This window comes from Anopheles moucheti, chromosome 3, assembly GCF_943734755.1.
Source record: "Anopheles moucheti chromosome 3, idAnoMoucSN_F20_07, whole genome shotgun sequence".
Taxonomy (NCBI): Eukaryota; Metazoa; Arthropoda; class Insecta; order Diptera; family Culicidae; genus Anopheles; species Anopheles moucheti.
In genome coordinates, this window is record NC_069141.1 from 47862103 (window position 1) to 47875447 (window position 13345).

Sequence of the window (13345 nt, forward strand, 5' to 3'; positions counted from 1 at the left end):
ACCCATGTAATGAAGGTAATTCAGAATTAGTACAACTCAGATGCATCTTGTAATTGTTTGTTTTTCATGCTGATACTCAAATGGTAGAACATAATCCCATTTTATTGTCAAGTAGTGTTTAGATAGCTTAAACACTACATTCAAAACAGGTAAATCTTCTTTGTTCTTCTCAATTGGCACAACAACCTCGAACAATCTGAGGCCTTCCATTCTAGTTGAGGTCTTCCTTTAACTTTATTTACCCATAGCTGGATAGTCGTGCAAATAGGGGATTTGAATTTTGTACCAATTTTGTCGTGTGAAGGTCGATGTCGCTACCAATATACCATCGAACCGCCCTCCAACAAACAGGTAATTAAAAAAAGTATAGCAATAAAAAATGTGTTGCAAAATTTATATCTTTTTTTATTTTTTTTAGAGTGATTAGCTTCAATACAAAATTGGAATTCATATACTCGTCCTCTAGGTCATAAAAGTATTTCGCACTCTGTTACCACAAATGTGCCAATTCAACCAAACTTCAAGATGCCAGTGCGATGGTACCGATCAGTTATTTTGCTTAATTTCCTGTACAGCATTCGACTGCGTGAGTGTATTATCCTCGTACGTTTCGAGCACATCGGCCAAATGCTCATTGTCTCGAGGTTTCTTAAACTGACGCTTCTTGTTGGCCAGCTTTTTACGTTTTGGCAGCAATGGTTTCTTCGGGCCATGGTCTTGCATCGATCGGATGCCCTGTTTCTCTAGATACTCGTCTATCTTCGCATCATCCATAGCGTCCACCGTGACAGCACGCCACAACTTCTGAAAGTCTTCATCCACCTGGAAGTTCGCCGTCCGGTCATTGTAGAACAGAATTTTCTTTTTATCGTTTGGCCGCGTAATGAAGATAATTTCCGATGCTCTGTTTTTCAACACTTTATCGCAGTGAGGCAACGATTCCTGCACATCATCCAGTAACACCCCTCCCAGCCCTTTGAGATCATGCTGTTTCAACAAGCGCATTAGAGTTTTGCCATCTTTGATTTTAAATACCGATTTAAACAAATATCGCCCGTCTGGGGTTAATTCGATTTTGGGATTGTTGCGCAGTGCTTCTCCTTGCAACCACTAGATCGCAAAGCAACAGAAAATGCATTAGATTTTCAATACAAAGAAATTTTTTTTATGACGTTTGTTGCTTACTTACCGTTTTCACAGAGGATCCGATATCTAGTTGGTTTGTTTCATCAAGAATTTCGTCCAACGTTAAAGGATGATCATCTCCTTCCTGGTGGCGGGTACGCATATGTTTTACAATCTTTGCCAGTACACCGAACCGATACTGGGAACTTCCGGTCATAGTTTTATAGCTGAAAAATAGGAAGCCTTTCCGTTAGTTCACAATGTTGCTATGTTGTCTCAATTCCATCTTCCATTCCGAGCATACTTGGTAGCATCGATTTTCGGTGCAGCACTGGCTGGCCTAGGTTTTTTCATGTCCTTCGGTGCCGTAAACGAGCTTTCAGTTTTTGCCTTCTTCTCAACGCTGGAAATATTAGCATCACCATTAATTAGGTACATGAGCATGCAGTCGCGTAAGCCACCGTAGCAAAACAATAGGAACTTACGTTGGCGTTGCCATCGCCCGCCGTTTAAAGGCTTCTCGTTCGCGTAAAAGGGCAGGATCCATCTTGACACGGTGTTCTGCACTTCCAACAGTAAAATCAACAATATTTAAAACAAGTATCTAGTATATTTCGCTATTAAAATGGTGTTTTCTTCAGCTAGTGACTCCTCGCAGTGCAAACGTAAACAAAGTGCATAACTTAAGCTGTCAAAAAGCGACAGCTGGTTGGCTGTCAGTTGCTCGTTCGAAAAACATTCGCTCTCGCAATCGCTCTCGCAGCATAAAACATAAATCGGAAACAAATTCATTCATGTTTGCTTTTTTGTGTAATTTACTTCGTGCAATGTTTAAAAAGGCATTTAAAGAATTTAAACCGGTTTAAAGTATTGGTTGGCTGTGGCTATGAAAATGTAAAACAAATTTACGGTCCAAACACAGCACAGCTCTTTCTCTTTTTTGTGCGCTCACACTCTCTTCTAACCTTCACAAACAATCTCATTGTTTGCATAAAGTCATGCCCCCATGAAAACACCGCATTGCGTGAGTACGCAGCTGGCGTTGTTTATTTTGTAAAGTTGTGTTTTTTTTTTACTCCGTTTCCTGCTTCCCATCTGATTCCTTCGGTCAGCGTCAAATTTTGTCTCAAGTGCCACAACCAACTCCAAAAGAAGATGGAGAAGAAATAAAATAATCAGGACATTAACCGTAGCTTGCCGGGACAGAACCGGTTTTGCTGCGGGTACGTAATCGGCAGTGAAAATAAAATCTGCGACAACACCATCGAACAAAGATCTGGAACGACATCAAATCGAGGAAGAAGGGATGCTACGGCCGGTAAAAAGAAGCCGGTCCCAATAAAAATCAGTTCCCCAGATTGACTCCCACATCATTCGCCAACAGCGTCCGGAATCAACAGCATACGGCGCAAGCGAAGCACATAGTACTTTCCAAGCGCACACCGTTTAAGGTTCGTTAACCAACAACGCACCTCCAAAGTCTACCGATTCATTCGAACAGTTATAGGAGGGAGTGATCGAGAAGTGAAAGCGTTTGTAATAGTTCCGCCCTTTACAAGATTGATGTACATTGCTCAAGGCTACTACCAATGTACTGCATATTAGTATTCGAATAGCTTCCCTATCGATTACAACCAAAAGTCGACCACGAGAACTAGATAGTTAATTATATCATCTGGTTTGCATTCCTTTCAGCTGGTTCAGTACATCAAGGGAAGCACAATGAATCCGTTGCGATTCATTGCGATCGTGTTGATTGGACTATTTTGCTGCTCCCAAACGGTCTATTCGCAGGGGTAAGTCAATAATGGGTTGATAGTATGTAGAGTTCCACTCTTTGTCGCGACTTTCCGTGTTGGTAACGTTGTGCTATAATACAATTAAAAGGATTATAAGCAAATACTCACTACAACCACTTCCACCGCCGAGTCCGTTGAAGTCACTTGAAAAGCAGATAGTATTGTGAACTGCTATCAGTACACGGCAGTCTCACTATTTTGACATCGTGAAGCAGACATGAATTTTACACAGAAATGCTTTGTGATTGGCACGGTATTAATAGGAGTTGCTATCTTTGTAGCCGTTTCGCTTGCATTACCGAAACAAGATATCAACCGGGGAAGGTATAATGGGCAAAGATGTGAAATACGTTTAGTGCGTCATACTCGTGTCATTTGATTGCTGTTTTTTTTTCCTTCTTGTCCTTCACAGTCAAGCCGTTTGGGGCTATCAGTGTGTGAACGATCGATGCGTTAAAAAGGCAATATCAGAATCGTCCTTTCCAACCGAGAAAGCGATCAGTCTTCCAGCATGTCGTCTGTTCTGTGGTTCAGGTGCGGGACTACTGTGGCCCCAGCCAACCGGCGATTTACAAGTAGGCAACGATCTAGCGCACATCGATCCGGACCAGGTGTGGTTTGAGTGGAATGAAAATTTCCACAACCTGGTAAGTCTTTGGGAGGCAAACAAGGAACGATTCCTAAAGCAGTTGAAGGCGAGAACACAAAAAAATACCCCTAAAAGTGGTGGAAAAGCGGTGCGCGTTAAAATTAATGTGGAAGATGAATCACTCACGCTTAATTACAAAACTGACGAAAGCTACCGCCTAACGGTTGGCGCCGGCACGAATGGTGAGCTGCTTGCTACCGTAGTAGCAAAAACATTCTTCGGAGCAAGACACGGGCTGGAAACATTGTCGCAATTTGTGCTGTACGATGATATTCGAAACGAGCTGCAGATGGTTGTAACGGTGGCCGTATCCGATGCTCCGGCATATCCTCATCGTGGACTGGCGCTCGACACATCACGGAATTTTATCGACCTGGAATCGCTCCGCCGAACAATCGATGGTATGGCCATGGTTAAGCTGAACGTGTTCCACTGGCATATAACGGATACACAAAGCTTCCCACTAGTCATTACATCACGTCCTACCTTACACACCTACGGAGCCTACAATAGGCGCGAGGTATACACGGCAGAAGACGTGCGACAACTGGTGCAGTATGCGCTCGAGCGCGGTATCCGTGTTATACCGGAGCTGGACGCACCGGCGCACGTGGGTGAGGGTTGGGAGAAGCTCGGTGTGACGGCATGCTTCAACTATCAACCGTGGGAGAACTACTGCGTTGAGCCACCGTGCGGTCAGCTGGATCCGACCCAGGACGCTCTTTACGATATCCTGGAGGATGTGTACCGAGAGATGAACACCATGTTTAACCGTTCGGACATTTTCCACATGGGAGGTGATGAGGTGTCGATTCGTTGCTGGAACGCTACCACACGCATACAGAGCTGGATGAATGAGCAAGAATGGGGCTTACAGCAGGCAGATTTTATGAAGCTGTGGAATTACTTCCAAACGGAGGCGTTGAACCGATTGGACAAAACGTTACCCGTAGGTGATAAGAGACCGATCATCATGTGGACGAGCAAGCTCACTGAATCACCCTACCTAGAGCAGTATCTAAACAAGGATCGTTACATCATACAAGTGTGGACTATGGGCAACGATAGCAAAGTACACAATCTCCTAGAGAAAGGTTACCGGCTGATCATGTCGAACTATGACGCACTCTACCTCGACTGTGGTTTTGCCGGGTGGGTAACGGACGGTAGCAATTGGTGTGCCCCGTACATCGGCTGGCAGAAGGTGTACAACAACGATCTGATGGCCATTGGAGGACCTTACGCACAGCAGATACTCGGTGCAGAAGCTGCCCTCTGGACGGAGCAATCGGACAGCCACACGTTGGATAATCGTCTTTGGCCAAGGCTAAGTGCTCACGCAGAGCGAGTCTGGAGTAATCCACGATCCAGCTGGCAAATGGCGGAATCACGCATGCTTCTGCATCGCGAACGATTGATCGAGGAGGGAATTGCGGCAAACAGTATTCAGCCAAAATGGTGCCTACAGAATGAAGGCAACTGTCCGATTGGTGGCGATGGTGGACGTTCATAAGAAAAGCTTGATGAACGAAATACTAGGGTTAGAGCAGAATCAGAGCAAGACCAGAGCAAAGCGACAGAAACAAGTGTATCTTTCCTTACACATTCGAAATTCAGCTTCCATAGACTTTAATCGCTGTTAATTTGTTATTTTCGATTAAATTTGTTAATAAAAACGAACGGATGATTTGAGTATATATATAAATAAATGATACACGTTTATTGTTTACACTTATTTGTTCGGGTAGGTTAGTTTGTTGGACAGGGTTATAGTTTTTACATAAAAGAGCTGCACATTAATTTTGTTTTTGTGGTGCAATCTTCCCTTGCAGCTCTAATGCAGTCGGGATCATTCATACCAGCAGCCGCATTCGAACGATTGCTTTCTTCAGATAAGACATTCGAGGCCATGCTTATCAAGAAAAGGGTTTAAAACGTAATCAAATCATCGGTTCTTGTCTTAACGTGTCACAATTGAGAAACAGAAAGTATGCGGCCGAAATAGTTGGAATTCGAAAACTCGGTCGAAAATCACCTTAAAATTATGCCGACCAATGCGGAGGATTAAGGAGCATTAATTAAAGTACGGTTTACCCAGTCGTTGATGGGATGATGAATTACGAATACCGCACTACGAGCGGTCAGATCATTCAGCCGTTCTAGTAGCCGTTCAGATATTCGTTCTCCGGTGGTGGACCAAACTTGAAAATTAGGGTGGACAGGAAAATGAAAATATTGTGCATTAGCAGTGCATATCCCGGATACTTGTCGGTCCGTGATTCGTTGACCGCGAACTCGGCAATCATGATCCAGATGGCAGCAATGATCGAGGTAAAGCCAAGCACAAATCCAGCAAAAAGAAACACTTTAATGCCACTACCATTCAGTACGCCACCAGTGTAAGCCGCTTCGGCATGTAGCTAACGAGCGAAGTTAAAGAAAGAAGAGAAACATACATCATCACATAATTGTTCGTATGCATTACGAGCTCTCCGATCACGTACCATGTCGTTGGATATAGCATTCACCATGATGAAGCCTATTGTTGCTAGAATACCGCAGATGTAGTAAGAAAAGTTGAACGATTTTGGATACACAGAAGCGGTATCGATGATGATCCACCATCCGGAGAAGAACTGTTTGTCGGGAGGATAGTACCAGCGGTGTTAGTATTAATCAAATTATCAGGAATGAGTGTGCTTCACAACAACAAATACTTACAAGCAGGGATGCTACCACCGTCGCAAGGATCGTTCTCCGTGGGAGACTTTCGAACCAGTAGGACTGCCGAAAACGTTCCATTATCGACATTGTGACGAGTTTTGTTTTGTTTAGCGTCTGCTCACAAAGATGTCGTGCGCGATAATATTCTCCTCAGCGGGCTAAAACCTGTAGCAACTTGGCTATAAACCGGACACGAAACGAATTAAGCGAACGTACAGACCAATTCTTTCCAGGAATTGTAATGTTTTCCGTGTTTTTCGTTCTTTCTTTTCTGCCTTGATGATTTATGCTTTATTGACAAGTAAATAAGCCAATTACAAACGACAGCTGTCAGTGAGTATACGAATTTGACCAAGTTTAGAGCTTTATTTTCCCATTGTAAACAGGGAGAAATTGAAAATTCTGCTTTGGAATCTAGATTTTTTGTAAACTGCCGAGATTTTAGGTGATTTAAAACATTTTCACAGATAAACACTTGGATGGAGAACAAAAAACCAAACAGCGATGTTTTGTTGCGTAGTAGCTATAGTTCTGAGGAGAAAAGAAGCGAAAAATACCGCAAGAGAAGAATGCAACTGTGCATTCCAATTCTAGTGAAAATACTATGTAAAATGCAGTGTTATACAGGTAATTTATCAAATACGCTATTGCGCGAACTTGAATTAAACTAGATTTATATTTAGAAAAACTTTAATTTGAGTGTACATTATCATATTTCTCTTATTTGCCTCTAGTTTATACAAGCTCGACTAGTCTCATCTTTGGCACACTGCTGCTACTGCTGACCGTAGTTTGCAATAGATGATTGATCACATGCGGAATGATATTCACAAGTACAAGATACACTACGTAAGGAAGCGCTGGACTGCTGCTGTCCTGAAACGGTGACTTTATCCAAATCCCTCGCCTTGTTGCATCGCGTAAATGATGAGTAGTAAAGGCGATAAATGCCATAGCGGTAAAAAGGCCACATTTTATGCTTCCAAAGCGCTTGGTAAGTATTAATAACATAAACATTATAAGACATATGGCAGAATTGTGCAGAAATGGTCTTCGGCGGAGGTGGGTAGCATCCTAAAATTAAGATCGATAAGACTAATAGATTTGCATGATAAGAAGACCCCATTACCTAGTTTAATTTACCTGTAAACTAAACGATCTTGCCTCGATAAAATGGTCCAGATCTATAAACGACGAGACTATCATACCTATAAAAAGCAGCAAATAGTATTCGTGACGAGCCAGTTGATATTTAAAGCTATGAAGAATGATTTCTGCAGCAATACATCCGATGAAGGCATGCGTGGCGTTATCGATGCAAGCCCGTAAAAGCGCCGGGTACTGCACATACTCCGTGAGTTTATCACCGCAAATACAAACACAACACAGTATCACATGCTTCAAAAGCAGCAGAGCATTTAAATTCATTTGAAGCAATAGTTTTCCTGCAAAACTATGCAATAATTTAAGAAGTTGCAACCTCCTTGCGTGTCCCTACTGTGATTCGACGCTTTTGCAATTGTTTACCAACAAACGATCACCTTTGAAACGGTGGACAGGGAAACGTGACGTTTTGTAGAAGCGATTTCATTTTAAATCGTTAAATATCTTTGAGATAAATAACTTGTGCCTTAAAAGCTTTAATGAAACTGGAGCGCAATGAATAGAATATTTTCAGTGACCAGTGCAAAGAGTGCAAAATGGATATTTTTATCCCTTCAGAAACGCTTCACTAAAAACGTCACACATCACAGTGGACGTTTATCATCGAAGTTTTCGTTCAAAATTATTTTCAAATTGTGTTTTACTGAACCACCAGTTACTTTTCGAGGATTCGCCGTTAAGCGTACGATTCCTTTGTTTAAAACTTTTCTTCTCTTTTGCTAACCTTTCGAGTCATGCGAACCAATATTTATCAACTCAATACCGGTTTATTCAACCGTTAGTTTGCTTGTATGAGATCCGTTGTTTTAAAAACCCCTTTCCTTCACTTCACTTGCCTCATTTCATAGGTAACCAAAAATAAACACGCTGCAATCGTGTCTCAAGCTGATGACGAACTAAAAATAGTTCCCGATCGGTCAGGGAGGCAATAAACCCTCTGCCTCTATTATCCGTTTGCACCGTACCAATCCGTTTCGAAACGTTTTTCCTCTGTTTGTCGAGGGTCTATAATCAACGAATCCACTCCACAAAGCGTAAGCGTATACAGGTCTGTGTGGCGCAATGATCGATCGTCAGTTTCATCAATGATCCACGTAGGTCCCATGCAAAATTTACTAATATGTTGCACCGTTCTAGCTCGGTCACAGAATGTCGAACACACGGCTATTTGGATTGGATCGGCTATTTGCAACAAAGCAAGTGGTTAGAAATCAATTCCACCTATTGCCGCTGCCATCGAACTCGAACGGTTGGTTGTGGGTCTTGGCTATGGAGCAACCTTGATGTTGGATTCATTCCGAAAGATATTTGTTTACGACGACAATTTTCTTTGGTGTCGTTGTCGTGATGGTGTTAAGTTAGCGGGAGTTTTTCGGAGCAAAGCCGTTAGTGGCCGACACAGGTCCACACTGAAAGTGTGTACTACACCCCCAACACACGGGTTTTATTTAGCTCTCCAATAGTGTTCGACAATCTACGACTTACTAATCTATGCTTATGGCCTGTTTGGTAACGGTGAAGGTAATCTGTTCGGAATTAAGGGTAGGTGGGAACATCATTTTCATTTACGGTTTGTTGAAAGGTTAGATGAACCATTTGGTGAAAAGAGAAAATGCCAAAGACAACTGAGGATCCAGGAAAGTGGAGCAGAAAGTGGCAAAGCGTAATTAATTATTTATGAATACCATGTGTGCAATGTTTTACCTAGCAACTCTGGCGGGAGGAAATTAGTTTTGGGTTTACGGTGCGCGAAAAATGGAAAAAACATTGAGAATTAATTAACTTCGAATTAACTAACTAACATTTACATTCTTCGCACCATGTTTACAAGTAAGCTTTATTATATAATAATTTTTGCAGTAATATATCAGACACGACGTCTGTCCTTCCTTCAGATAAAAATCATAACTTAAAGATTGTGTAGCTCAAAATTGTTCATTTGATAAAACATCATTTATTCCCAGCAGCAGATTTGATAAACCCTATCATCAATCAATCAAAATGATTAAATGCGCTTTAAATTACTTTCGCAATGTCCGAAACATGTGAAGCCATCTAAATCTATTGTTTGTAGGACTATACAGAACTAACATAGTTCCGGTATCCACATACGCCTTAATGGCATGGCCCTTTCCAAAACTAGTATAACCCTTTTATCCGTTTTGGAATGGAAGATGCTCAGAGAGATTTTCGGTTATGTGTGCAAGGACAATGGAGGAGCCGCTGCAATGACGAGCTCTATAAGCTGTAGGACGAATCCACTGTCGTGCAACGTACTCGTCAAACTCCGGTGGGCTGGTCATGGCATGAGAATGACACCGAGCGACCCAGTTCGTGAAGTCCTTTTGGAACAAGAGAACGAAGCACGGAAAACTATGCTGAAAAGAGAGCAAAGAGAAAGATAAAGAGAAAAAGAGTGAGAGTGAGAGAGCGAGAGCGAGAGAGAGAGAGAGAGAGAGAGAGAGCAAGAGAAAGAGAGAGAGAGATAGAGAGAGAGAGTTAAGAAACGGATCAGCATATTTTGAACTATGTTGTGACCTAAATTTCTGCCCTATCCTAATTATGTATGTCATAAAAATCGTAGAAGGTAATGAATTACATCCCAGCCGAAACTTATTATAATTGTATAGTAAATTTTATGTACCGTGGATATGGCTGCATCGCTTCACATTTGCCTTTTTGAAGCGAATTATAAATAATTCTATTTTATTCCGTTAAAAAGGTAGCCATGGTAGGTTAATTTGATCAGATGGTTAAATTTGCATTCCATTCGATCTCTTAATACAAAATAAGAACGAGGTTATGAAGGGAATTTGACTTACGCGAGAATTTGTGTGTTGCAAGAATTTCTTTATCACACGTTATTCACGTAACTAGGGAAATTATTGTATTTCTTCTATGATGACACCACAACGTCAAGAGGTTTAATCATAGAGGCCACTATCATTTACCGGGCCGGTTAGTAATATGTAAGTAGTACTTCGTTAAAAAGAAATTCGATGTATCTTTCTTTCTCTTCATCGGCACAACAATCTCAAGAGGTCTAAGGCCTACCATTTCTGGCTTTCTGTGATTTTATTTACCCGTAGCTGGATACTCAGTCCTGCGTACAGAGGATTGGTTCGGTCCGTTCGTGTGAAGACCGGCTCCGCTACTAATACACCTCCGACCCGCCCGGCTCTGCCTTCAATTGATAGTACAGTAGAACGTCGAATATCCGGGGCCTGATTCACCGGCGAACGGATTATCCGTGAGCTAAAACATGACAGCTAGTACAATAGTTTTGACTTTTTTAAACGTTTAACTTGGTTGGCTCTGAAGGCACATGTGAGCTGCTCTTCAAGATGCTATTTCAAGCGTAGGTAGAACAATTCTTGCGAACAAATCGACAACTGCGACGATAACACACTTCTCCTATAAGACATTCCCAACGCCCATTTTGTAAAGTCTTATATGACTGTATCCTTACGTACCCACTTCCACTCCACTATTATGTAACCAAGCGTACTTAAAATATATTGTATTGTATATAAAATATATTTTTTTTTAATATATTTTATTTATATTTATAAATATATTTATAGTTTATCTAGCAACCTAGTTCGCTGTGCTGTTGGCAGTGTTGTATCAAAAGATATTGTAAGCTCCATCATAGATTCAATACGTACGCGAGGAAAAAAACCCCAAAACTTTTGGCGGAAGGGTTGGATGGACTAAATTGGACTGAGGGAAAAATTGTCAGTTCTCCATGTTACGGACGACTGGTTTGTTCTTCTGTCTTAGCTTTCGACGGCACTTTAACCAGCTGGTATGCGTAGGTTCTCTACGAGACAGGATGCTGGAAGCAGTTTTGCCCAAGTCAATCCCGAAACAAACGCAACGAAAGGAAGTTCATGTTGAGTCGGTTAAGCCAATCGAACCAGGTTAAGATCATGCCAAGATACCTTTTTGTTGAATTATACCGCATGCACTCAATTATACCAGAAAATAATTAAAATAGACCATCCAAGCATGTCCTGTATGGTATTTTCTGGTACATCTTGTAGTTGGCATCGATTGCTAGGAAACGTTTGATCGTCGACCAAAAAAGTACAACCAAACAATCGCTTTCATTACACTTACTGATCATTGTTCGTTTTCGTAGTCCCTTCGAGAGTGAGATCGATCAACTTCCTTGACGCCCTTTGAAGTAACAGAAAATAAACCAAGCATTTTCGGTATGTTGGGCCTCGTCAGATTCGTTTTTTTTTGCATTTTCTCGTGATCGTAGCGACGATGGCAATTGTTGGCGCCACTTTTGTTTTCGCTACGAAGAAAAGTATTGTTGCCATGCAGGGAAGCTGAAATGTTTGCGTGAGGTGATCGGCATCCCTGTACACAGCAAGACGCCGAAGCTGACCGACATTTGTTCGCTAATGTGGTGAGTAGTACAAATTTGCTTGTCATGCGACTCGAGTGGTTAGCTGTACGTGTGTCCGTATTATGGTTTTTTATTTACTCCTTTATTTTTTACCAAATTCAAAAACAACAAGAAAGTACAGTGACAGCGTTTGGTGACGGTGCCATATTGTCACGAGCTTCATCACCTTTCCGTGCCGTATCCACCTTTATGGCTTGGCTCGTTTTATCTTCGCTGTCATGTTACTGAAAAGCCTCAGGTACAAATAATCACACATTTCCTCACAGCAATTCCTTGTTTTCCCTTTTTTGCACTTTGTTACGGATGTCGCGGCGCAAAATGGCACTCGAATGTCAGCCACGCTCTGCTTTGAGGGGTGTATTTGTTTTCCAATCGCAAGCTTCCTCCGTGTTTAACTGTCAACATCCGTCTGCCAGCACGCAAACTGATTACCGGCAAAGGGCTCTGTCGAGTGTGTGTGTGTGTGAGAGAGAGAGAAACAAAAAAAAATGTTTTGTGGCCATCAAACACTTCAAAACTGATTTTCTCACGTTTGGGAAATGTTCAATAACGATGCGCGAGCACCCGTTACGAACCGACCACAGCACACATTCGAACCGTTGCTGTTGAGTGGCCACCAAGTTCGATGCTGATGGTTTCGCGGTGGTTTTGTGAATTGGAACCAATTTCCCGGCCCGATTCGCACGGTTTCGAAGACACCCGATCGTGTGGATGGCTTCATTATTGTTCACCGTGCCACGGGAGTTATATCGATCGCGAATTGTTCGGGAAGCGTAAGAAAGGATCGTTCCGTGATCGTGCAATTGATATCTGACTGTCGTAGGAGAATTGCGTAATTCATTGGTGTTTGTGAAACTACTTTCTACCAAGGATATAAAACATCATTTTTCAGTACGGCGCATCAAGGGAGCAGTACACCGAATGAAGTAATATACTTACTATAACAATGCAGCTCATACGCTTCATACGCTTTTAAAGTGTTGAAACAATTTTCTGTCAAATGCTGTTGGGTGTTCCTGTTAACACGTCACAGTTCAAAAGGTCGATGAAATGTATCTAACAACTATGAAGCAAACATGAATTGTAAATTGAACCTTTCGTATTACACCTGTATTGTAACGAGACTTGGAAACGTGCAAATCGTGTGAATACAAAGTGTCGATGTGGAGTGCATTTTACAAATATTTTACAACTTCTTCATAGTAATGCATTAAAGTTGTACCTTTATTTTCAAATATTTTTCATCGAGATCTAGCGATATGCATTCAACATAACATCTGCTACATCATGTAGTTTACAAAATAAGAAGACAAAATAAGGAGGAGGAGGAGGTCAAATAGTCGAATGATCAACTGAATTGTCGTTGTTTCAATACTGAATGAAAATGAGAAAAGTATTTATTTAAAAAAAAACGTTATTCACTTGTTATTTCACAACATCTCATACTTTCAATACCCTTAGAAA

The 13345-nt window shown here is 41.6% G+C and overlaps 5 protein-coding genes across 8 annotated transcripts in view; 2 read left to right on the top strand and 3 right to left on the bottom strand.

Moving 5' to 3' along the window:
• Window positions 1-389: 389 nt before the first annotated feature.
• Window positions 390-1785, bottom strand: LOC128303549 (general transcription factor IIE subunit 2). Of its 2 annotated transcripts, XM_053040533.1 has the most exons (4): window positions 1611-1785; window positions 1430-1528; window positions 1190-1352; window positions 390-1110 (listed from the first exon to the last, which is right to left on the bottom strand). In XM_053040533.1, exons 1-4 carry the CDS (start codon window positions 1670-1672, stop codon window positions 547-549), a joined length of 888 nt encoding a protein of 295 aa, XP_052896493.1. In that variant the 5' UTR covers window positions 1673-1785; the 3' UTR covers window positions 390-546. The 2 variants fall into 2 exon arrangements, with proteins under 2 accessions (XP_052896493.1, XP_052896494.1); XM_053040534.1 differs by lacking the exon at window positions 1611-1785 and having other exon boundaries at window positions 1190-1368; window positions 1430-1506.
• A 330-nt stretch (window positions 1786-2115) lies between these two features.
• On the top strand, window positions 2116-5276 carry LOC128302189 (chitooligosaccharidolytic beta-N-acetylglucosaminidase). Its single transcript, XM_053038947.1, has 3 exons — window positions 2116-2576; window positions 2821-2921; window positions 3337-5276. Exons 2-3 carry the CDS (start codon window positions 2848-2850, stop codon window positions 5084-5086), a joined length of 1824 nt encoding a protein of 607 aa, XP_052894907.1. The 5' UTR covers window positions 2116-2576; window positions 2821-2847; the 3' UTR covers window positions 5087-5276.
• LOC128302190 (transmembrane protein 50A) lies at window positions 5260-6566 on the bottom strand. Its single transcript, XM_053038949.1, has 3 exons — window positions 6295-6566; window positions 6078-6209; window positions 5260-5993 (listed from the first exon to the last, which is right to left on the bottom strand). Exons 1-3 carry the CDS (start codon window positions 6382-6384, stop codon window positions 5733-5735), a joined length of 483 nt encoding a protein of 160 aa, XP_052894909.1. The 5' UTR covers window positions 6385-6566; the 3' UTR covers window positions 5260-5732.
• A 438-nt stretch (window positions 6567-7004) lies between these two features.
• On the bottom strand, window positions 7005-7805 carry LOC128304496 (transmembrane protein 267). The gene is made up of 2 exons (XM_053041689.1): window positions 7441-7805; window positions 7005-7371 (listed from the first exon to the last, which is right to left on the bottom strand). Exons 1-2 carry the CDS (start codon window positions 7723-7725, stop codon window positions 7033-7035), a joined length of 624 nt encoding a protein of 207 aa, XP_052897649.1. The 5' UTR covers window positions 7726-7805; the 3' UTR covers window positions 7005-7032.
• Window positions 7806-12476: 4671 nt separating this feature from the next.
• LOC128303457 (calcium-binding protein E63-1) overlaps window positions 12477-13345 on the top strand; it is a 68693-nt gene continuing 67824 nt past the window's right edge. For 2 of the 3 annotated variants that reach the window (XM_053040414.1, XM_053040413.1), the window contains exon 1: window positions 12477-12807. The gene's annotated coding sequence lies outside the window, so the exon portion shown is untranslated. The remainder of the gene's footprint in view (window positions 12808-13345) is intronic. The other variant, XM_053040416.1, reaches the window with a different exon arrangement.

Excerpts from the sequence above, each read along its gene's own strand:
- LOC128304496 (XM_053041689.1), bottom strand. The coding sequence starts at position 7,725 with ATGAATTTAAATGCTCTGCTGCTTTTGAAGCATGTGATACTGTGTTGT. Across the intron at positions 7,372-7,440 it reads CAAGATCGTTTAGTTTACAG|GATGCTACCCACCTCCGCCG; the intron begins GTAAATTAAACT and ends TCTTAATTTTAG.
- LOC128302190 (XM_053038949.1), bottom strand. The coding sequence starts at position 6,384 with ATGTCGATAATGGAACGTTTTCGGCAGTCCTACTGGTTCGAAAGTCTC. Across the intron at positions 6,210-6,294 it reads CGGTGGTAGCATCCCTGCTT|TTCTTCTCCGGATGGTGGAT; the intron begins GTAAGTATTTGT and ends CCCGACAAACAG. Across the intron at positions 5,994-6,077 it reads ATGCTATATCCAACGACATG|CTACATGCCGAAGCGGCTTA; the intron begins GTACGTGATCGG and ends TTCGCTCGTTAG.
- LOC128302189 (XM_053038947.1), top strand. The coding sequence starts at position 2,848 with ATGAATCCGTTGCGATTCATTGCGATCGTGTTGATTGGACTATTTTGC. Across the intron at positions 2,922-3,336 it reads CAAACGGTCTATTCGCAGGG|TCAAGCCGTTTGGGGCTATC; the intron begins GTAAGTCAATAA and ends TGTCCTTCACAG.
- LOC128303549 (XM_053040533.1), bottom strand. The coding sequence starts at position 1,672 with ATGGATCCTGCCCTTTTACGCGAACGAGAAGCCTTTAAACGGCGGGCG. Across the intron at positions 1,529-1,610 it reads CGGGCGATGGCAACGCCAAC|CGTTGAGAAGAAGGCAAAAA; the intron begins GTAAGTTCCTAT and ends TAATATTTCCAG. Across the intron at positions 1,353-1,429 it reads CCGAAAATCGATGCTACCAA|CTATAAAACTATGACCGGAA; the intron begins GTATGCTCGGAA and ends CCTATTTTTCAG.